The following is a 24,091-nucleotide window of genomic DNA, read 5'->3' as shown; positions in this document are numbered from 1 at the left end:
CTCTCTTTTTGAGGTTCTAAGATAACTTGGGGTTCCCGGCCTGTCAGAAAGTGACAATCTTTACTTACCACAGGTCAGAAACCCTGTACAGCGTCTACGTACACAAAATATGAGGCCAGTTTCCAAGGGCTTTCTTGGCTTCGTAAGTCAAGTTTGATTCCTTAAAGGAGAGCAAAGTCAAAGCCTTGGTAAAATAACCAGTTTTTCCAATTGTGTCTTGTAACAAAAGAAAACAGATTCTTACTGCACTTATGCAAATAACTATATTGCCATAACTTAAGAATACTCACAAATAGTTTCCAAATTCTGGAGAAAATCAGGTAGAGAGAAACAAATATGCTCCAAATTTTGTTCATAGAAGTATACTGTACTTAATTGTTAAAAGGTGTTAATAGCTCAAAAGAAAAGTTTTCCTTGAGTCTGAAAAGCAAAACAAAGGATTAGCAACATTTTAAGCCAAAAGTCAAAAAGATCACTTCAGTCTCCTATTAGTTCAGTTCATGCAGTTAATTCTTGTCCTGTTTGATATTAATGAACATTTTAACTCTTCAAGAGTTGTGAACTCTTAGTTAACTCCATAGTTAAAGACACAATTGACGACAAGGTTATCTGTTACCTCTGTGGCACACAATAATTTTTTTTTTTTTTTTTTTTTTTTTTGAGACGGAGTCTCACGCTGTTGCCCAGGCTGGAGTGCAGTGGCGCGATCTTGGCTCACTGCAAGCTCCGCCTCCTCGGTTCACGCCATTCTCCTGCCTCAGCCTCCTGAGTAGCTAGGACTACAGGCGCCTGCCATCGCGCCCGGCTAATTTTTTGTATTTTTAGTAGAGACGGGGTTTCACTGTGGTCTCGATCTCCTGACCCTGTGATCCGCCCGCCTCGGCCTCCCAAAGTGCTGGGATTACAGGCTTGAGCCACCGCGCCCGGCCTTGGCACACAATAATTTTAACATAACAATTATAATTACTACTGATAACAAACACTAAGATATATCAGAATTATAGGAGTCTTCCATAACCTTGGAACACATACCAATAACATATTTATGCACATATAGCCCAAAGAAAGCCAAACACCATTTCATGTTCAACAATGCTTCCTGTATAATTTTTATATTAAATAAGCCACATTTCACCTTTACATTAGTGTACTATTAATGTTAAATCCAATTTTTAATAAAACCTTATAGACACATTTACCTGATGTTAATGTTTGACCATAAGGTAAGGCCCTAGGAGAGAGAGAAATAAAACCAAAAACATGAAGGCCTTTTAAAGGCCTTCACGCGTGCACACACACACACACACACGTACATACACATTTTGAATGTTAGCTTTTAATTAAGCTGACTCTCAATCACTGAGTTTCAAAAAAACCTTTCTCCTTCTCAGAGGCCTTTCAGCAGAGATGGACCCAATACTTCCCATTTTCAAGTTTACATGGTATCAAAAAGAACAAGACAGACACACAAACACATGGAAACATTTCAGAAAAACACAAGGGGAAGTGCACTACGGCAAAACAGACTCTCAAAACTAATGCAAAACCTGATATCAACCAAAGGGAAAGTGGGTGTATGAGCCAGCCCTATTGCTTCCCTTGGCAGTACCGGACAAATGGCTTACCAAGCCCAAATGGGAAAACAATAGGCTCCTGGCATAGGATCCCATTGACTTATCCTTTGAGCGTGTCCGCTCTTTATCTCCGTTCCTCCCCAGTAGAGAAAGGGACGTGCAGATTTGCACATAAACAGCCCTCTGGAGGTTCCCAGGGGAAACATCACCCGACAGCTTTTGGGATCCTCCTGAAGACTGTCTCATTGCAAGCTGCCAGCTGCTGAACACAGCACTGTTCTTATCTCCTGGCAGGAGAGTTTTTTGTTCCCAGACCAAACTGAGGGTGGGGCTGCTACTTCTTTTCACCCAATAATGAGATGTAGATGAACTGGGGAAGAAGAGAGTTTTTATTTCTGAAACTGGTTACGGGGAGAAGTCCTGGAAATTATCGCCAGACCAACTCAAAATTACAAAGCTTTTCAGAGTTTGTATCCCTTCTAAGCTATATGCCTACGTGTAAGAGTGCATTCACCTAAAGACATAAATGATTAACTTCTTTTAATCTATAACTAAGGTCTGAGTCCTGAAGGCCTTCCCCTGGAGCCTCAGTAAATTTACTTAATCTAAATGGGTCCAGGTGCTGGGGTGGTTACCCTTTTCTTGTCTCCTGCTAAATCATGGTGGTTTGGGGAGTTCCTTCAGACCTCCCATACACTTGTTTGTGGAGGCCTGCAGAGTTTCTTCGGACCCCCTATAAAGCTTGTTTAATCCTAAATGGGTCCTGTTAAGAATTCCTTCGTTATTTTGTCATGCTTTAAGGCCCAGGAAAGGCCTAGGCAAAACTCTTGATGGGCTTTTGTTACATCCCAGCCTTTGTATAAGGGCACTGGTTTTTTTTAGCTTTTAATATTTAACTTAACCACTCAGTCAGTACCGACACAATTGTGATGGAGGGCTGAGTTAGTGAAACCTGGCCTGCCACAATACTGTTTTTCACAGTGTGTGTTTTACATTCCCACCAACAGGGCACAAGGGTTCCAGTTTCTTCACACCTCACCAGCACTTGTTACTTTCCATGCTGTTGTTTTTAATACAGCAGATGTTAGTGGTGTTGAGCATCTTTTCATGTGCTTATGGGCCATTTACTTATCTTCTTTGGAGAACTGTCTTTCGAGTCTTTTGCCCTTTAAAAAATTTTTTTTAAATTTTTATTGTAAATTAATAAATTATGGCCAGGCACAGTGGCTCATGCCTGTAATCCCAGCACTGTGAAAGGCCGAGACAGGAGGACTGCTTGAGCCCAGGCATTCAAGACCAGCCTGGGCAACATGGCAAGTCCCAATAAATTGTATGTATTTATGGGGATTTATAGGTTACAAAGTTATGTTACAATTTGTGCATACAATATGGAATAATTAAATCAGCTAATTGACATGTCCATCACTTCAAATACTTACCATTTTTATGGTGAGAACATTTGAAATTTATTCTTTTAGCAATTTTGAAATGTACAATATGCTGTTATCAACTATATTCATTGCACTGTGCAACAGATCTCAAAAACCTTATTCCTCCTAACTGATGCTTTGTACCTTTGACTATCATCTCCCCATTGCCCCACCCCCCAGACTCTGGTAACCATTCTACTCTCTGCTTCTGAATTCAGTTGATTTCTTTCTTTCTTCCTTTTTTTTTTTTTTTTTTGAGATAAGAGTTTTGCTTTTGTTGCCCGGGCCAGGGTGCAATGGTGCAATCTCAGCTCACTGCAACCTCTGCTTCCTGAATTCAAGTGATTCTCTTGCCTTAGCCTCCTGAGTAGCTGGGATTACAGGTGCCCACCACCACGCCCAGCTAATTTTTGTATTTTTAATAGAGACAGGATTTCACCATGTTGGCCAGGCTGGTCTCGAAATCCTGACCTCAGGTGATCCACCCCACCTCAGCCTCCCAAAGTGCTGGGATTACAGGCATGAGCCACTGCATCCAGCCTAGTTGTTTTCAATTTCACATATGAAAACATACAGTATTTCTTTTTTTGTGCCTAACTTATTTCACTTAGCATGATGTATTCCAATTCCATACATGTTGTTGCAAGTGACAAAATTTCTATCTTTTTAAAGGCCGAATAGTATTCTGTGTTGTCTACATACCACATTTTCTTTATCCATTCATCTGTTGATGGACACAGTTGATTCCATAACTTGGCTGTTGTAAATAGAGCTGCAATGAACATGGAAGTGCAGATATCTCCTTGACATACTAATTTCAAATCTTTTTGGTAAATACTCAGAAGTGGGATTGCTGGATCATATAATAATTCTATTTTTAGTTTTTTGAGGCACCTCCATACTGCCTTCCATAATGGCTGTACTAATTTACATTCCCACCAACAGTGAGCAAGGGCTCCCTTTTCTTCGTATCCTCACCAACACTAGTTATTGTTCATCTTTTCCATAGTAGCCATTCTGATGGGTATGGAATGATATCTCATTGTGGTTTTAATTTGCACTTCCCTAATGATTCGTTATGTTGAATTTTTTAAAATATATCTATTGACCATTTGTGTGTCTTCTACTGAGAAATGTCTACTCAGGTCCCTTGTCCATTTTGTAAACAGATTATTTATTCTCTTTGAATAGAATTATTTGAGTTCTTTATATATTTTAGATATTAACCCCTTATCAGATGTATGGTATGCAAATATTTTCTCCCAATCTGTAGCTTATTGCTTCACTCTGTTGTTTCATTTGTTGTGCAGAAACCTTTTTTTTTTTTTGAGACAGAATTTCACTCTTGTTGCCTAGGCGGGAGTGCAATGGCATGATCTTGGCTCACCACAACCTCCACCTCCCAGATTCAAGAGATTCTCCTGCCTCAGCCTCCCGAGTAGCTGGGATTACAGGCACACGCCACCATGCCCAGCTAATTTTGTATTTTTAGTAGAGATGGGGTTTCTCCATGTTGATCAGGCTGATCTTGAACTCCTGACCTCAGATTGTGCAGAAACTTTTTATGTTGATATAATTCCATTTGTCTATTTTTGCTTTTGTTGTTTGCACTTTTCAAATCTAAAAAAGTGTTGCCCAGATCAATGTTGTGTAGTCTTAGCCCCTGTGTTTTCTTCTAGTAGTTTAATGGTTTCAGGTCATATATTTAAGTCTTTAATCCATTTTGAGTTGATTTTTGTATATGGTGTAAGATAAGCGTCCAATTTCATTCTTCTGCATATGGATATCCAGCTTTCCTAACACCATTTATTGTGGAGACTTTTTTTCCCATTGTGTATTCTTGTAACTTTTGGCAAAAATCAATTGACCATAGCGATGTGGATTCATTTCTAGGCTGTGTATTTTGTTCCATTGGTCACTGTGTATATTTTCATAACTGTGCCATGCTGTTTTAATTATTATTGCTTTCTAGTATACTTTGAAATTAGGTAGTGTGATGCCTCCTGCTTTGTACTTTTTGCTCATGATTGCCTTGGCTATTTTTTTTTTTTATGGTTGCATATGAATTTTAGAATTGTTTTCTCTATTTCTGTGAAAAATGATATTGGAATTTTGATAGTGATTACATTGAGTCTATAGATTGCTTTGGATAATATGGACATTTTAATAATATTAGTTCTTCCAAGTCATGAGCATTTATTTTCATGCATATTTGTGTCTCTTTTCACTTATTCGTCTCTTCTATTTTGTTCATCAGTGTTTTATGGTTTTCAATGTACAGGTCTTTCACTTCATTACATTTACTCCTAAGTTTTTTTTTTTTTTTTTTTTTTTTGGTCATTGCTCTTAATAGGTTTGTTTTCTTAATGTCTGTTTCATATAGTTCATTATTAATATATGGAAATGCTACTGATTTTCATATGTTGATTTTGTATCCCACAACTTCACTGAATTTGTTTACCATTTCTAACAGTTTTTTGGTGGAGTCTTCAGGGTTTTCTATATATAAGATCATGTCATCAGCAAATAGACAATTTTACTTCTTCCTTTTCTATTTGAATATCTAATAATTCTTTTCTTTTTCTTGCCTAATTGCTCTGGCTATGACTTCCAGTACCATGTTGAAAAGAGGTGGTGACAGTGAGCATCCTTGTGTCGTTCCTGATATTAAAGGAAAAGCTTTCAACTTTTCACTACTGAGTATGATATTAGCTGTAAGCTTGTTGTATAAGGCTTTTTTGTGTTGATACATTCCTTTTACACCTAATTTGTTGAGTGAGAGTTTTTATCATGAAAGAATGTTGTGTTTTGTCAAGTGCTTTTTCTACATCTATTGAGGTGATCATATGGTTTTTATCCTTCATTTTGTTAATATGGTATATCACATTTATTGATTTTCATATGTTGAACCATCTTTGCATCCCAGAATAAATTCCATTTTATCATGGTGAATGATTCTTTTAATGAGCTATTGAATTTTGTCTACTAGTATTTTGTTGAAGATTTTTGCATCTGTGTTTATTAGAGATATTGGCCTATAATTTTCTTTTCTTACAGTGTTCTATTCTGGCTTTGGTATCAACGTAATGCAAGCCTTGTAAAATAAGTTTGGAAGTATTCCTTCCTCTATAATTTATTTGGGAAAGTTTAGAAAGGACTGGTTTTAGTTCTTGTTTAAATGTTTTGCTGAATTCAGCAGTGAAGCCATCTAGGTCCTGGGTGTTTCTTTGTTGGGAGACTTTTCATTACTGGTTCAATATCCTTAATCATTACTAGTCTGTTCAGATTTTCTATTTCTTCATGATTCAGTATTGGTAGGTTGTATGTGTCTAGAAATTTGTCCATTTCTCCCAGGTGGTTCAATCCTTTGGCATATAATTGTTCATAATATTTTCTTTTTATTTTTATTTTTTTTATTTTTTTTTTTTTGAGACGGAGTCTCGCTCTGTCGCCCAGGTTGGAGTGCAGTGGCCGGATCTCAGCTCACTGCAAGCTCCGCCTCCCAGGTTTACGCCATTCTCCTGCCTCAGCCTCCCGAGTAGCTGGGACCACAGGCGCCCGCCACCTCGCCCAGCTAGTTTTTTGTATTTTTTTTTAGTAGAGACCGGGTTTCACGGTGTTAGCCAGGATGGTCTCGATCTCCTGACCTCGTGATCCGCCCGTCTCGGCCTCCCAAAGTGCTGGGATTACAGGCTTGAGCCACCGCGCCCGGCCTGTTCATAATATTTTCATATGATCCTTTGCATTTCTGTCCATTGTAATGTGTCTCCTTGTTGTTTTTTTGTTTGTTTGTTTTTTGTTTTCTTTGAGACAGAGTCTCCCTCTGTTGCCCAGGCTGGAGTGCAGTGGGATGATCTCGGCTTACTGCAACTTTCGCCTCCCAGGTTCAAGCGATTCTCGTGACCCAGCCATCCAAGTAACTGGGATTACAGGTGTGCTCCACCATGCCTGGCTTTTTTTTTTTTTTTTTGTATTTTAGTAGAGGTGAGGGTTTGCCATGTTGGCCAGTCCGGTCTCCAACTCCTGGCCTCAGGTGATCCATCTGTCTTGGCCTCCCAAAGTGCTGGGATTATAGGCGTGAGCCACCTCACCTGACCTCCTCATTCATTTTTTATTTGATTTGTCTTCTTTCTTTTGTCTTAGTCTAGTTAAAGGTTTGTTGATTTCATTTCTTTTTTTCAAATAACTAACAGAATTTTGATAGTCTTTTGTATTTTTTTCTAGTCTCTATTTTATTTATTTTTGCTCTGATTTTTATTATTTCTTTTGTTCTGCTAACTGTGGGCTTAGTGTATCTTTTTTTCGTTTCCTTGAGGTATAACATTAAGTCTTGTATTCAAGATCTTTCTTCTTTTTTGATGTAGGCATTTATTGCCATTTCCTCTTAACACTGCTTTTGCTGCATCCCATAAATTTGGTTATGTTATCTTTCCATTTCATTTTCTTAATATATTTTTAAATTTTCCTTTTGATTTCTTCTTTGACACATTGGCTGCTCAAGAGCTTGTTACCATTCAAGTTCTTTGTTCATTTCTTAACCACATTGTTGGCTTGTGGTGGTTGTTGTTGAGTTGGAGTTTTTATATATTTTAGATATTAACCTTTTATCGGATATATAGCTAGTAAATGTTTTCCTCTTCCTGTGGGTTGCCCCTTCACTGTTGATTATCATTTGATGCACAAAAGTTTTTAATTTTTACATAGTGCAATTTATCTATTTTTTTCCTATATTGCTTGTGTTTTGGGGATCACATTCAAGAAATCATTGCCAAATCCAAGGTCATGAAGAATCGTTCCTATGTTTTCTCCTAAGTTTTAGGGTTTTCACTTTTATGTTAGATTTTGGATCCATTTTGAGTTAATTTTTGTATATATGTAAGTCAAAGGTCTGAGGTCATTGTTTTGTGATAAGTCAATATCTAGATTTCCCAAGACCATTTTAAAAAAGATTGTCCTCTCTCAATTAAATGGTCTTGGTACCTTTTCCAAAAATTACTTGATATATATAGTCATGCACCACATAACAACATTTCTGCCAACAACAGACTGGATATATGATGGTGGCTCCAGCAATTATGTAACATACTACACAGGTTTGTAGCCTAGGAGCAAGAGGCTATACCATATAGGCCAGGTGTGTCATAGGCTACACCATCTAGGTTTGTGTAAGCATACTCTCTGATGTTCACACAACACAATCACCTAACAACCCTTTGCTCAGAACAATGTTGATCAATGCATGGCTGTACGTGCAAGTTCATTTCTGGGCTCTCTGATCTAGTCCATTGGTCTATATGTCAGGCACCTTTTAAAATCAGAAGTTCACTATTTAATGTTTGATCCTGTATCCCAATTTTTTAAGTTTGCTGTATTATAACCCCCATTTATAAAAATGTGTATGTGTGCCTGTGTGTCTGTTTGTGTGTGTGTCTGTGTAAGAGAGAGAGAATGAGAGAAAGAGAGAGAGAATAGGCATACCTATGGAAAAATAGTGGAACTAAATGAAACAAAATATTAATGGATGCTATCTTTAGCTGAGATTATCATGTGTGGTTTGTGTATTCTTCTAAAAACTTTCCTTGCCCACATTTTCTGGAATAAACATGTTTAGAAGAGTTTTTCAAGTGAATGTTACTTGGCCTTCCCTGAAATATGAAGGGACGAACAAACATGAAAGGATGTTTGAGAGGTGAGAGCTGCAAGAAAGATGAGGGTTCTGTTTAGCCTTCGTGCCTGGGGTCAAGGGAATGTGAGTGGATCCTGGGAGGGGTGAGCTCTGGAAGCCACTCACACCCATCCCTGCTTTGTCCCCACAGGTCTCAGCTGACTGTGCTCCAATCACCCGACAATCCCTAGATCCCCAGCGAAGAGCGGCTCCACAACAAAAGAGATCCAGCCCCACAGAGGGATTGTGTCCGCCTGGTATGTTTAAGATGGGTCTCTGATCCTTACCCCTCCTCCCCTTGTCTCCATGAGCTTCCAGTCTGTTTCCTTTGCACTTCCTGGTTCTTTATGCCACAGAGAGGCATTGGGTGCCTCCAGCTCAAGGCTCTGTCCTTCTGGAGCCTTCCTGCTAGGTTGGTATCAAGACACACAAATGAATGAGACCGCCAAAGAGACTGATAGGCACCTTGAGGGAGAATTGAGTGGAACAGAGATGGGGCTGGTGAGGCCTCCAGGCAATGGTGACTTTGGGTTGACATCTGGAGGTGGGCAGGGCCAGAGGTGCAGAGAACCAGGAAGAGTGCTCCTAGGAGGGTTCCACTGGAACAATTGCCGGGGGTCAGGGGTTGGGGAAGATGGAGCAACGGCAGGGGACTACTGTGGGGAGTGGAGGGTTACGAAGTTAGAGAGACAGGTGGGTTCAAATCCTACAGAGAGGAAGCTGGATTTTATTTCACGAGTGATGGATGTCCCTGCGAAGTTTTCAGCAGAGGGCCACCAGCATTGGATGTGCATCCTGAGTGCCCACTCCTGGATTGAAGCGGAGCAAGACAGGAAGCAGGTGGAGGGCCTTGAGTGTGAGGCGCTCCCCTGGGATGTTATATGGTGCCCTGTAAGGTCATTTGAGCCCTGAGAGATGCAGCAGGAACCTGGCCTGAAGTGTGCTTGACTGCTGTGTTCACCTCGCACTTCTTTCCCTCTTTCCCCCGCGCGTATGAGGTAAGAATTGATTGCTGCATGAAGGTTTCCAGGGCTGGCAAGTGTGGCAAGCAGTGGCTTGTAAAATCCATTTACAAATTTGCATTTCTTTTCCATGACTAAGGGCCACAGGAAAGGCTTGCCTGAGGGCAAACTCTCACATTGCACGCGTGGGCTTGTCAGGAGCAGAGCATGGAGAAGGAAGAACCCAGTGTGAAGCAGACACAAACTCATCTGTAAATGCTCCTATTGCTGTGGTCCAGAGTCAAGACCAGGGAGCAGGACAGGAATGGGAAGAATTCAAGAAGTATTTGGGGTGTGGATGGATGACATGTGGGGAATGAGGACAATCAAGGCACCAAATTCAACCGCTCAGGGTAACTTGGCCTCTGAGGGGACAGTGTGTGGCAGGGTTAGCAGTGCACATTTGGGGACCATAGCACATAGGTGATGCTTGAAGCCTCTGTCTTGAGGGTGTCCTCCTGGAAGAAGCTGTAAATACTGAGAAGGAGGGGCACAACGGAGCCCATTAGGATTTGCAGTTGGAGGCGATAGACCAGGGAGACAGGACTGCAATGGGCTGAGCAGGAGCAGTTGGAGAACTTCCATCCTAGAGGGGAGATGGTCCTTCCAACCACAGGGAGCAGGCCATAGCAAGCATAAAGGACTGAGACGTGGAAACTCCTCGAAATGTGCATTTCTCTTCCTGTGAATGAGGTCAAGAATCTGCTGATGACACAGACACCATTTGTACACGGGTTCTGCTAGGTTTTCTTCACTCCTTGTAAGAGGTTAGGTTTTTTTGTTTGTTTGTTTGTTTGTTTTAATCATTGAGTCACATGAATTCTTACAGATTAGGGAAATTATGCATTGATTGATTGATTGATTGATTGAGATAGGATTTCACTCTGTTGACCAGGCTGGAATGCGGTGGCAGGATCATAGCTCACTGTAGCCTTAACCGCTTGGGCTCAAGCGATCCTCTCACCTCGGCCTTCCAAAGTGTTGGGATTACAGGCGTGAGCCACTGCGCCGGGTCTAAACTTCTAACAAAAATTCCCATATAATGCCAGGCGCGGTGACTTACACCTGTAATCCCAGCACTTTGAGAGACCAAGGTGGGCAAGGAGTTCAAGAACACTTGAGGCCAGGAGTTCGATACCAGCCTGACCAACAAGGCGAAACCCTGTTTCTACTAAAAATACAAACATTAGCTGGGTGTAGTGGCGTGCCTGTAGTCCCAGCTGCTTGGTAGGCTGAGGCAGGAGAATTGCTTGAACCAGGGTAGCAGAGGTTGCAGTGAGCTGAGATCGCATCATTTCACTTCAGCTTGTGTGACAGAGTAAGACTCTGTCTCAAAAAAAAAAAAAAAAAAATTCTCATATATATTTGCAGTCATTTTGTGGTTTTCTATTTTATAATTAAGTCATTGAGCCACCTGGACTTTATTTTGTTGTAAGAGGCAAGTAAGGAAGACACTTTATTATTTTCCAGCCACCTTTTTAGTTGCCCCAACACTATTATTAAATAATCACATTTTTATCAGTGACATGAATCACTATCATTATGTATGATACTTACATTATGTATGATAATAATGTATCATTATGGTACATTGTTAAGTAAGGTTTGTGTAATTTGGTTTTTTTAGAATGTCTTTCAACATTAATAAAAATAATTCAGGAATCTTGTGGATAGCATATAGATGATTATGGTCTATTTTTTGCTTTTGTTTTACTCACTCTGCCAATCTCTGCCTTTTAATTGCAGAGTTTAAACTATTTTCAGTTAACATAGTTATTGACAAGAAAGGATTTGTTTCTGCTCTTCAGCTATTTGTTTTCTTTATGTCTTATATATATTTTGTTCCTCCCTTACCACCTTTTAAAAAAACTTCAGTTTATTTCTTGGCATGTACCATTTTGACTTACTTCTTTTCTTTTCTGCATATTTTAAAATTGATTTTCTTTTTTTCTTAAACATATATTTTCTATATGTATATCTTTAATAAATATACATTTAAATATATACTTATTTTAATATATATCTTAAAGATATGTATGTGTGTATTTATCTTAAACATACATATCTTTTATATATATATATAGAGAGAGAGAGAGAGGGTCTGCTCTGTCACTCAGGCTGGAGTGCAGTGTCACGATCTCGGCTCACTGCAGCCTGTGGCTGCTGGGTTTAAGCGTTTTTCCTGCCTCAGCCTCCTGAGGACAAGGAGTAGACACTACGCCTGGATAATTTTTGTATTTTTAGTAGAGATGGGGTTTCACCATGTTGGCCAGGCTGTCTCAAACTCCTGACCTCAAGTGATCCACCTGCCTTGGCCTCCCAAAGTGTTGGGATTACAGGCGTGAACCATGCACCCAGCCAAAAATGTATTTTCTTACTGGTTTCTTGAAGATTACAATTACCTTCTTAAGTATCTAAAAAGGTAGTTTTATAATCCCGGCATAATTTCATTGCAATCCGAATACTGTGCTCCTGCACAGCTCCATCTCTCCAGCTTCCTGTTGTTGCTGTCATAGATCACATCCTTGCACACTGTGTGACCACTGACGTCGATCTTAAGGACATGCATATGTATGGAGCAAGGCTGACTTGTGATGGCTGATTTTACATGTCAACTTGGTTACCCAGATACTTGGCCAAATATTATCCTAGATGTTTCTGTGAAGGTGTTTTTTGTTGTTGTTGTTTTTAGATGGGATTAACGTTTAAACCAGTGGACTTTGAGTCAAGCAGATTACCCCCATAATGTTGGCAGGTCCCATCTAATCAGTTGAAAGCCTCAATAGAAAAAAGACTGACCTCCACCAAGAAAGAGGGTGTTCTGCCAGCAGGCAGCCTTCAGAGCTGAGCTGTGACTCTTCTCTGCTGGCCTATCCTGTACCTTTTGAATTTGCCAGCCTCCACAGTTATGTGAACCAATTCCTTAGGATAAATCTCTATCTCTCTAGAGCAGGGGTCTGTGGCCTGTTAGGAACCAGGCCACACAGCAGGAGGTGAACTGTAGATGAGTGAGGATTACCGCCCGAGCTCTGCATGCTGTCAAATCAGCCGCAGCATTAGATGTCATAGGAACGCGAACCCTATTGTGAACTCTGCATTCGAAAGATCTAGGTTGCGCACTCCTTATGAGAATCTAATGCCTGATGATCTGTCACTGTCTCCCATCACCCCCAGATGGGACCATCTAGTTCCAGGAAAACAAACTGAGGGCTCCCACTGATTCTACATTATGGCGAGTTGTATAATTATTTCATTATATGTTACAACGTAATAGTAATAGAAATAAACTGCACAATAATGTAACATGCCTGAATCATCCTGAAACCATCCCCATTCCCCCAACTCCAGTCTGTGGAAAAATTGTCTTTCAGGAAACCAGTCCCTGGTGGCAAAAACGTTGGAGACTCCTGCTCTAGAGAGCCCTGACTAATACAGAATTTTTAAAGATTTGAAATTCTTTTAAACCATACTTAATTTCCAAGTAACGGAAATAATAAGATTGTATTTCCACCTAGCATAATACAGCTATCCTGTATACAACTGAAAACGCACTAACCCTTTCTCCAGAAGAGGATGCAAAGTCCTTGAGTGGTGTTTACTCCTCTCCTTGATACCCTGGAACATAAATACTATAGAATGAACAATACTTAAATACTACGATATAAATTCAAAATATCTTATGTCACATAACAAGGGGATAAGAGAAGGAAGAAAACATAGATATTTGCTTAACATATATTTACACATAAGCACACACATATAACACAATAAGGAAGAAGTACTTATAATGATTACAGTCCTTGTTTCCATAGCTGGTCATGTCATTGTAGCTGGTATTTATAAGAAGCTTCTTTTGCTGTGCATTCTGTATTCCCTGTGCCCTCACTAAGCACCTCAGCTGGTCATGGCTCTATGCCTGGTAGAGTGAACCAACCTTCATTCCTGAAGCCTCCGAGCTATTAGTGGTCCTGCCTTAATTGGGTTGTGGTAGTTTTCCATTGACTTTAATCACAGGGCATGCTAATACTAAGATATGCCCTAAGGAGTCTCCTGTATTCTAGACATCTTCTTCCTTACATCCATTGTGGAATAACAGTCCAATTTCCCCTTTGATTTCCCCTTTGTGGTCAGAATCAGTCAATCCAGCGAGGAGGGTTTGTGTAACTGGTTTTTGCCTGTTGATTCAGAGGCATGAGGAACCCAAAGTGGCCAAGTAGCAGTCTTAACTTCAAGTTACATGGAAGCATTGTTGTGTCTCCTCATGGAATCATTCCTCCCTCTGAAACTCAGAGCTCTAGCAAAGCATAAAGTCGAGGAACCAGGCAGCAAAAAATTTGCTAACGGGCCACGAAAGGTAATGTGTAGTGGGGCCACTCCTACTTCCTCCCCTAGATTCCTGGACACATGAATCCTAGCAATGGAAGAACCAACCCCCTGTATTGGAGGATAATTCAGAGCATAGACAGCCTCCTGGAGAACCTTGTTGCAGCCCTTCAAGGTACTGCTATCCAGCTGACATTATAAGTGAGTCTTCAAAAGGCCGTATCCCACCATCTTATCAAGCCAGCAGCTTTGAGATGGTGGGAAACATGGTAAGACCAGTACTTCCATGAGCACAGGCCTGTTACAGTGGGCAATGCATGTGCCATCAAGTGAGTCTCTCAATCAGAAGCAATGCTGTGTGAATACCATGACTGTGGATAAGGCATTCTGTGAGTCCACAGAGGATAGTTTTGACAGAAGCATTGCGTGCAGGGAAAGCAAGTCTATGTGCAAAATAAGCTTCTCTTCCAGTAAAAATGCTGCCCCCTCCATGATATACATGGTTCAGTGTAATAATCAACCTGCCACCAGGTAACTGGCAGATTGACCCTCTGAATGGTGCTATCTCAGAGACTCAGTGTTGGCCTCTCCTACCTGTAGATTGGGCGCTCAGTAGCAGCTGCAGCCAGGTTGGCCTTGGTGAGGGAATTCTGTATTGTTAAGCCCATACATAATCTCCATCCCTGCCACCACGCACACTTTGTTCATGAGCCCATTGAGTGATGACAGGGGTGGCTGGGAAAGAAGCCGACTGGTATCCACAGAACAGGTCATCCTATCCACCTGATTATTAAAATCCTTCCCTGCTAAGATCACTTTTTTATCCGTTCAGAGAGGTCTATCCACACACCTCTTCCCCAGACTTCCTTGTTATCAGTTTTCCTTCTGAGTCTCTGACTGTCCAGCCAAATCATTGACCAGAGCTCATGAATCAGTATATAACTGCATGTCTAGCCATTCTTCCCTCTGAGCAAAATGAACAACCAGGTGCACTGCTCAGAGTTCTGCCCAGTGGAGTGATCTTCTTTTTTTTTATTTTTTATTTTTCAGATGTAGTTTCGCTCTTGTTGCCCAGGCTAGAGTGCAATGGCATGGTCTTGGCTCACTGCAACCTCTGCCTCCCGGGTTCAAGCTATTCCCCTGCCTCATCTTCCCAAGTAGCTGAGATTACAGGCATGTGCCCCCATGCTTGGCTAATTTCGTATTTTTAGTAGAGACGGGGTTTTACCATGTTGGCCAGGCTGGTCTCGAACTCCTGACCTCAGGTCATCCGCCCACCTTGGCCTCCCAAAGTGCTGGGATTACAGGCGTGAGCCACTGCACCCCATCTAGAGGATTTCTTTTCACCACTATCCTTCAGGGATGTTCCAAACAGTGGATGTGATGCTGCAAATGTCCGCTTCTAAGTATTACCTGTATGTGGTGCAGAACCATCTGTAAACCTTCTTCTGGTAACTGACCATAGCGAATTTCTCATGAGGCCATAAGTGCAGGTCGGGCAAAAGAAAGTAATATCACAGGAGTGGAGATCATGGGCACTTGGGCCACTTCTTCATGTAACTTTCTTGTGCCTTCAGGGCCTGCTTAAGCCCAATTTTGTATATATACTAATTACATTTGAAAATGGAAATGGAAATTTCAGACTGTATGTGCCCAAACTTATGGCTTGGTAGGCAAAATAACACTCAGTTCACGATAAGCAGTCAGGTCGTAGAGTAATTTGGTGGCCTATGGTTAACATTCAGTCTGCCCTAAGGCCCAGAAACAAGCCAAGAGCTGTTTCTCAAAAGGAGAGTAGTTATCTGCAGAGGATGGCAAGTCTTTGCTCCAAAACCTAAGGGCCTGTGCTGTGGTTGACCTAGAGTGGGCTACCAAAGGTTCAAAACAGTATTGCTGTCTGCCACCAATACTTCAAGCACCATTGGGTCTGCTGGGTCGTATGGCCCAAGTGACAGAAAAATGTCTACGGCAGCCTGGACCTGTGGCAGAGCCTTCTCTTGTTCTGAGCACCACTCAAAACTAGCACATTTTCAGGTCACTTGATAAATAGGCCAAAGCAATACACCCAAATGAGAATTATGTTACCACCAAAATCAAAATAAGCACACTAGGCATTGTGTCATTTTCTTGGTTGTTGGGGGTGGGGGGTGGCAGATACAACAATTTATCTTTTATCTTAGACTATCTTAGAAGAGAAGGAATATGTTTTTTGGTTTGTTTTTTTTTTTTTTTTTTTTTGAGGTGGAGTCTTGCTCTGTTGCCCAGGTTGGAGTGCAGTGGTGTGACCTTGGCTTACTGCAAGCTCCGCCTCCCGGGTTCATGCTATTCTCCTCCCTCAGCCTCCCTAGTAGCTGGGACTACAGGCGCCCGCCACCTTGCCTGGCTAATTTTTTGTATTTTTAGTAGAGATGGGGTTTCATCGTGTTTGCCAGGATAGTCTCGATCTCCTGACCTCGTGATCTGCCTGCCTCAGCCTCCCAAAGTGTTGGGATTACAGGCGTGAGCCACTGCATCTGGCTGAGAAGGAATATTTTATGCCCCACACCATTCAACAACTAGGAATTTGCTTCCTAGTTGTTGTCCTTCTACTGAGGTAGAAGGCCCTTAAAATTTTGTCAGATTTATTTCCCATTCTCTGACATGCAAATGTGTTACCAGTAAGTCAAGAGTAGTTGCTACTTCTTGCTCATGAGGTTCAATCAGTATAATGTCATCAATGTAATGGATCATCTTGTGTGATGTCTTGTTGAAGGGAAAGACCATCAATAACCCTGCAGGCCAGATGTGGTGGCTCATGCCTGTAATCCCAGCACTTTGGGAGGCCAAGGTGGATGGGTCACTTGAGGCCAGGAGTTCTAGACCAGCCTGGCCAACATGGTGAAACCTCATCTCTACTAAAAATACAAAAATTAGCTGGATGTGGTGGCGCACATGGGTAATCCCAGCTACTTGGGAGGCTAAGGAATGAGAATCGCTTGAACCCAGGAGGTGGAAGTTGCAGTGAGCTGAGATCATGCCACTGTACTCTAGCCTGAGCGACAGAGCAAGACTCTGTCAAAAAAAAAAGAAAAAAGAAAAAAGCAATGCAAACTAAATTATGACATAGGGCTGCAAGTTGATGCATCCCGGAGATAGGATAGTGAAGGTATATTGCTGGCCTTGCCAACTGAAAGCAAACTGCTTCTCTGGGAGTCCTTATTGACAGGTATAAACAACAAAGCATTTGCCAGTTCAATACCTGCATACCAGGTACCAGGGTGACAGGGATGTGGCGATTTGCTCAAACAATGAAACCATATCTGGTACAGCAGTTACAACTGGAATCACGACCTGGTTAAGCTTATGATAATCCACTGTCATTCACCAAGATCCAACTGTCTTTGGCACAAGCCAAATAGGCAAGTTCAGTGGGCATGTGGTGGGAATCGCCACAGATGCATCCTGGATGGTGGTAATGATCTCTGCAATCCCTCCAGGAATGTGGCATTGCTTTTGTTTTTTTGTGCTTTACTGGTGGGGTATCACTTTGTCACGCAGGCTGGAGTGCAGTGGTATAATCAGCACCCACTGCAGCTTGAACTCCTGGGCTCAAGCAATCATCCTGCCTCAGTTTCTTGAGCAGCTAAGACTACAGGCATGTACCATCATACCTGGATAATTTTGTATGTGTATGTACAGATGGAGTCTCACTATGTTGCCCAGGCTGGTCTTAAACCCCTGGCCTCAAGCAATCCTCCTGCCTTGACCTCCCAGTGTGCTGGAATTACAGACATGAGCCACCATGCCCATCTGATATTGCTTTTGATTTACTGTTTTTTTTTTTTAAGTAAATGCAAATCTGGTGGCTTCCACCTGGTCTTTAGTCTTCACTTCACATGTCAGGGAATGAAGGTGGGGATTGTGCCAGCTGCTGAGTATGTCTATTCCAATTATGCATACTAAAATGGTGAAATCAGACAGGATGGGTTTGGGGACCCACTGGCCCCTTTCTGAGATGGACTTGAGCTTAGTTTTAATAATGTCAACATAATTTCAATGGTATGCAAACACTGCGCTCCTGTACTTCTCCATCTTTCCTCCTCCATCTTGTTGTTGTCATAGATCACATCCTTGTACATTGTGTGCCTATTAATATCAATTTGTAATTATTGTTTTCTGCATTTGCTCTTTAAATCATATAAGTAAACAAGAGGATTTACAAGCCGAATGTACCACAATACTGTGCTATAGACTGAATTGTGTCTCCCGAAATCATATGTTGAAGCTTTACTATCCAATGTGATGGTATTTGGAGATGGTGTCTTTGGGAAGTAATTGGGTTTAGATCAGATCGTGAGGGTGGGGCCATCATAATGGAATTGGTGCCTTTTTAAGAAAAGACACCAGACAACTTGAGCTGTCTCTCTCTCTCTCTTCTCGTGTGCACAAGGAAGAGGTTATGTGAATGCACAGCAAGATGGTGGCCATCTCTAGAACTATGAGAAGTAAATGTCTATTGTTTAAGCCACTTGGTCTATGGGATTTTATTATAGCAGCCTGAGTAGCTGTGTACCAACATTTATATTTACCTGTATCATTACCTTTTCCAGTATTCTTTATCTCTTCATATGCCTTTGAGCTATTACCTAATGTCATTACATTACCTCCTAAAGGACTCCTTTTAGCATTTCACAGGGCAGATCTACTAGTAATGTGCTCCATTACCTTTCACTTACCTAAGAATGTCTTAATTTCTTCTTCCTTCTTGAATGACAGTATTGCTGGATATCAGATTCTTGGTTGCAGGATTTTGTGTGTGTTTTTGGTTTTTGGCACTTTAAATATGTTACCCACTCCCTTCTGGCCTCCGTGGTTCCTGGTGAGAAATTAGCTAATAACCTTATTGGGGTTCCCTTGTACATACTGAGTGGGCCACTTGCTGCTTTCAGGATTTTCTGTTTGTGTTGGGCTTTTGTCCATTTGACTATAATGTGTCTCAGTGTAGTTCTCTTTTAACTTATCCTGCTTGGAGATCGTTGAGCTTCTTGGATATGTAGACAAATGTTTTTCAAAAGTCTTGCACCTCCTTGTTAAATATTATTCCTAAATGTTTTATTTGTTTTTATGTCATTGTCAATGAAAGTGTTTTTCTTAATTTCCCTTTTGGATTGTTCTTTGCTACTGAGAAACTTTTACACTGAAAACTATCAAACATTGCTGTAAGAAATTAAAGAAAACCAAAATAAACAGGAAGATATTCCATGTTCATAGATCAAAATGGTGTTAAATTACCCAAAGCAATATACAGATTCAATGCAATCCCTATCAAGATCTCAGTGGTGTTATTTTAAAAATGGAAGAATTTATATTCCAAGTCGTATGGAATTAAAAAGGACTTACTGACCAAAAACAATCTGGTAAAAGAAAAGCAGAGTTGGCGGGACTCACACTTTCCAATTTTGAAACACATCTTCATTCCAGGGCAGCTTTAGTCCCTCTTTCTTTGGATCATTCTTTGACTCTATAGAGATTCCTCCCATTTTCTTCCCATGGCTGATGGTGTGAGCTTTAATTTTGAAGGCTTTTCCCATTGTTCTATGACTTCTGCTCCTGGTGTATCTTCCACTGGCTAGGAGCTCATTCAGAACAGGTATTAGGACATTATTCTGTGCATTTTAAAGGTCTAAATGGCACTGTCTAATATAGTAGTCCCTAGGCCCATGTGATTGCCAATCACTTGAAATATGCGAGGCGGGCGGATCACAAGGTCAGGAGTTCAAGACCAGCCTGGCCAAGATGGTGAAACTCCGTCTCTACTAAAAATACAAAAATTAGCCAGGTGCGGTGGCGGGTGCCTGTAATCCCAGTTACTTGGGAGGCTGAGGCAGGAGAATCGCTTGAACCCAGGAGGCGGAGGTTGCAGTGAGCCGAGATCACTGTACTCTAGCCTGGGCAACAGAGCAAGATTCCATCTCAAAAATAAAAAAGAAATAAATATGCTACTGCAAATTGAGATGTGCCATGAGTTGAAATATACGCAGGATTTGAAGACATACTATGAAAAAAAATGCTGTAAAATATCTCAACGTTTTACGTGGATTACATATTTAAGTGATATTATCTGGGGTACATTAAATTTAAATGCATTATTAAATTAATTTTACCTCTTCTCACTTTTTTTAATGTGCTGAGTGTGAATTTAAATTTCATATGTGGGCTGGGCGCGTACGTGGCTTACACCTGTATTCCCAGCACCTTGGGAGTCCAAGGAGAGTGAATCGCTTGAGCCCAGGAGTTTGAGACCAGCCTAGGCAACATGGTGAAATCTCGTCTCTACAAAAGAAAAAGTACACAAAAAATTAACCCGGTGTGGTGGTGTGCACCTGTAGTCCCAGCTATTTGTGGGTGGGCGAGAGGGGGGGTCTGGGAGGTCGAGGGTGCAGTGAGCTGAGATCACACCACTGCACTCCAGCTTGGGCTACAGAGCAAGACCCTGTCTAAATAAATAAATAAATAGGCTGGGCGCAGTGGCTCACGCCTGTAATCCCAGTACTTTGGGAGGCTGAGGCAGGTGGATCACAAGGTCAGGAGATCGAGACTAGCCTGGCCAATGTGGTGAAACCCTGTCTCTACTAAAAAAATGCAAAAATTAGCCAGGTGTAGTGGTACGTGCCTGTAGTCCCAGCTACTCAGGAGGCTGAGGCAGGAGAATCGCTTGAACCCTGGAGGCGGAGGTTGCAGTGAGCCAAGATCGTGCCATTGCACTCCAGCCTGGTCAACAGAATGAGACTATGTCTCAAAAGTAAAACATAACATAACATAAAATAAAATAAAATAAAATAAATAAATAAATGTGTGGCTTATATTTCTTTTGGCAGTGCTGGTTTAAGGTGTGTGAATGCAGAATTGACAAACTGACCAAGCTAGAGATTTCCCTGTTTGGGTTCCACACATCCCTGAAAAAGCAGTCCCCCAGTCACCACTGCCAGCTGCTGGGAATCCTGTGACATTTCATTCACCAGCTTTTCTCTCCCCTCCCAGGACACCACATCTCCGAAGACAGTAGAGAATGTATCTCCTGCAAATATGGACAGGACTACAGCACTCACTGGAATGACTTCCTTTTCTGCTTGCGATGCACCAAGTGTGACTCAGGTACAGAACATAAGGACCCCATGCCTCAAGGTGGAACGCAGGGTGATGACATAAAAGTTGTAGCTAAAATGGGATCAGGAGACCTAGATACTGGTCCACCTTGGTCTTCGTCATACTTTGTTCCGTGATTTTGTCTTCGAGTTTTTTAGTAAATAAAACAGGCCAGGCATAGTGGCTCATGCCTGTAATCTCAACACTTTGGGAGGCATCACTTGAGCCCAGGAGTTTGAAACCATCCTGGGCAAAATGAGAAACCCCATCTCTACAAAAATATAAACATTAGCCAGGCAGGGTGGTGTGTGCCTGTATTCTCAGCTACTTAGGAAGCTGAGGCAGGAGGCTCTCTTGAGCCCAGGAAGTGGAGGTTGCAGGGAGCCGAGATTGCGTCACTGCATTCCAGCCCAGGCAACAGAGCAAAACCCTGTCTTAATAATAATAATAATAATAATAATAATACAGAAATTATTTGTACAATGTATGCTACATGGTAAGGAAATCTTTTAGACTATCAGCTGCAAAGGGGTGGGGCTATGAGCCTGGCCGAGTGCACAGGGCTGGGTCTCAGCGGTGGCACGGGTCTGCTTCTGGACCAGGCTCTCTCCCCCGGGCTCTGTGCTCTTGGCAGGTGCTCAGCCTCACTCATCCTTCCAGTTCTCAGGCCTCTCCCTCCTCCCCAGCAGGCCGGGCCTTGGGGAAATCACCCAAGGGCTCCTCTCCTTGCAGTCTCTCAGGTGATGCCTCACACTTCCCTTGCTACTGACCATGTGATCTAAACAATGCTTGTTCCCTAAACGATGCTTTCCCCTAATCTAATGTAATAAATAATGAATTGTGGTCCTTTTGTATGACTCTTGAGTGTTGGCGACAGCTGAAGGGTGGGCGTCCTGTATGAGCCACCAGTGTGCTGGTGCAGAAACTGGCCCTCAGAACTCCTTGGCGAACTGAATTAAGCCGAGTAGGAGGGTCTTGAGGTGGGGAGGAAGGGTCAAGGGACACATCAGGAAAACATATCCCAAAACCTTGTGCTCTGTCGTCAGGTGAAGTGGAGGTGAATTCCTGCACCACGACCAGAAACACGGTGTGTCAGTGCGAAGAAGGCACCTTCCGGGAAGAAGATTCCCCCGAGATTTGCCGGAAGTGCCGCACAGGGTGAGACAGCAGCCGGGGGCTCCCAGCAGCTCCACAGAACCCCAAGAAGACCCAAGCCTCCTTGTACCCCTGTCTATCCTCTGAGAGCACCCCCATGGGGCATCCTTCAGCCTGTGGCTGCCCCTCCTGATCCCTCTGCCTGTCCCCACCCCTGCCCCCTGTAGCAGCCCCTTCCCACCCCTCCCCAGCACGAGTCCCCTTGGCCAGGCTGACTTGTTCACTGACCACAGAAGGCCATGATGTAGGGCCCATGATACTTTTAGGGGCCCATGAAACGATTTAATTTCTTTTGAAATGAGAAGAATGAGTAGAATGCAGCCAGGGATATATTCATCTTTATACCAATTCAGCAATAAAATGTAATTTTTAATATTTTTTATGCAGGCAGGGGTCCATAAAGACAAAAGTGCCCACAGCCCACAAGAGGCATAATAAGGCCGTGGGTGGAGCTCCTTCAGGTTCCCATGAGGACCTGAGCCCACCCAGCTGGCCTCGCCCCTGGCCCCTGATCCCTCAATAAGACCTGTCTTTTCTCTATTTGGGTTTTAGGGGCCAAGGGTAATTTGCTCTTCTCTGGCCCCCATAGTATTTGCTGTGATTGGGAGGAATGGGCAGACAGGTGGGGACAAGAGCTCACTTTTGTGGTTGACTGGAAGACCAGACTCAGCTTGTGGTCATAGGGGCTTGTGACCTTCCCCTGGAGTGTGGCTCCTCCTAACGCAGCCTCCCCTGCAGCCCAGGGAAGATCCGTGTGTGCCCAGCACGGAAGGCTCCTGGAGCTGCAGCTCTGACCCCAGAGCAGGGAGGCCGAGGGGCCTGAAGTGCGCATGCTCAGACTCTTCCCCAGCCTCAACAAGGGAGCATAGGGGGACCCCCTGCAGACACGAGGAACCTGCCCTTTCCCTGACACCTTCTCAGGGACACTGGGGAGGGAGGGTGGCTCCTCTTTCATCCCACCTGGCCAGCTTTCCATCAAGAGTCCCCCCTCTCCCTCCCTGTGTGTACCCAGGTGCCCCAGAGGGATGGTCAAAGTCAAGGATTGTACGCCCTGGAGTGACATTGAGTGTGTCCACAAAGAATCAGGTACAAAGCACACTGGGGAAGTCCCAGCTGTGGAGAAGACAGTGACCACCAGCCCTGGGACTCCTGCTTCTCCCTGTTCCCTCTCAGGCATCATCATAGGGGTCATAGTTCTCGTCGTAATCGTGGTTGTGGCTGTGATTGTTTGGAAGACTTCACTGTGGAAGAAAGTCCTTCCTTACCTGAAAGGCGTCTGCTCAGGTAGGTGCTGGCTGAGGGCGGAGGCACTGGGCACTCTCTGCCCTGCCCCCCCCCACTCTATTCCCACAGACAGAAACAGCTGCCCCTCCCCCAAGTCTTAGTGTCTCCAGCCTGGCTGTATCCTCCTCCTTGTGGTCACCCCCATCCCCACATCCCAGGCACCCCCCAGAACCCTGGTCTCATCACTCCCTCTTCCGGAGCTGGGGGTCCCTTCATCTCCCAGCCAAGTCCAGGAGGGCAGGGCCAGTTCCTCCCACCTTCAGGCCCAGCCAGGCAGGGGGCAGTCGGCTCCTCAACTGGGTGACAAGGGTGAGGATGAGAAGTGGTCGCGGGATTTATTCAGCCTTGGTCAGAGCAGAACACAGAGATTTTCCATGTGTTGGTTTTACTCTAGTTCCCCTTCTCATCCCCCTTCCTCAGGGTGTCTCTGAGTTGTAAGACCCCATTCCTGTCCCCAGGCCCGGGGCTCCTTGTCCAGTGTCCCTGCCCCCAGCCCACCCCTGCGCCCCACTGTCCTCTGGGAGGGAGGTGCTG

The 24,091-nt window shown here is 43.0% G+C and overlaps 1 protein-coding gene across 4 annotated transcripts in view; it reads left to right on the top strand.

Annotated features, from left to right (window-relative positions):
- Positions 1–24,091, top strand: part of TNFRSF10B (TNF receptor superfamily member 10b) — a 50,349-nt gene that overhangs the window by 17,551 nt on the left and 8,707 nt on the right. Inside the window, exons 2-6 of one of the 4 annotated variants that reach the window (XM_005562831.4) lie at positions 8,821–8,926; positions 21,014–21,127; positions 22,165–22,276; positions 23,286–23,359; positions 23,447–23,557. In XM_005562831.4, coding sequence (XP_005562888.3) covers positions 8,821–8,926; positions 21,014–21,127; positions 22,165–22,276; positions 23,286–23,359; positions 23,447–23,557 — 517 coding nt within the window. Of the gene's footprint in view, positions 1–8,820; positions 10,024–21,013; positions 21,128–22,164; positions 22,277–23,285; positions 23,558–24,091 lie in introns of all 4 variants that reach the window. The other 3 variants (XM_074000498.1, XM_005562830.4, XM_074000497.1) reach the window with 3 other exon arrangements.

This window comes from Macaca fascicularis, chromosome 8 (genome assembly GCF_037993035.2).
Source record: "Macaca fascicularis isolate 582-1 chromosome 8, T2T-MFA8v1.1".
NCBI classification, from domain to species: Eukaryota; Metazoa; Chordata; class Mammalia; order Primates; family Cercopithecidae; genus Macaca; species Macaca fascicularis.
The sequence above is the reverse complement of the archived record's forward strand: the minus strand, read 5'-3'. Positions and strand labels throughout refer to the sequence as shown.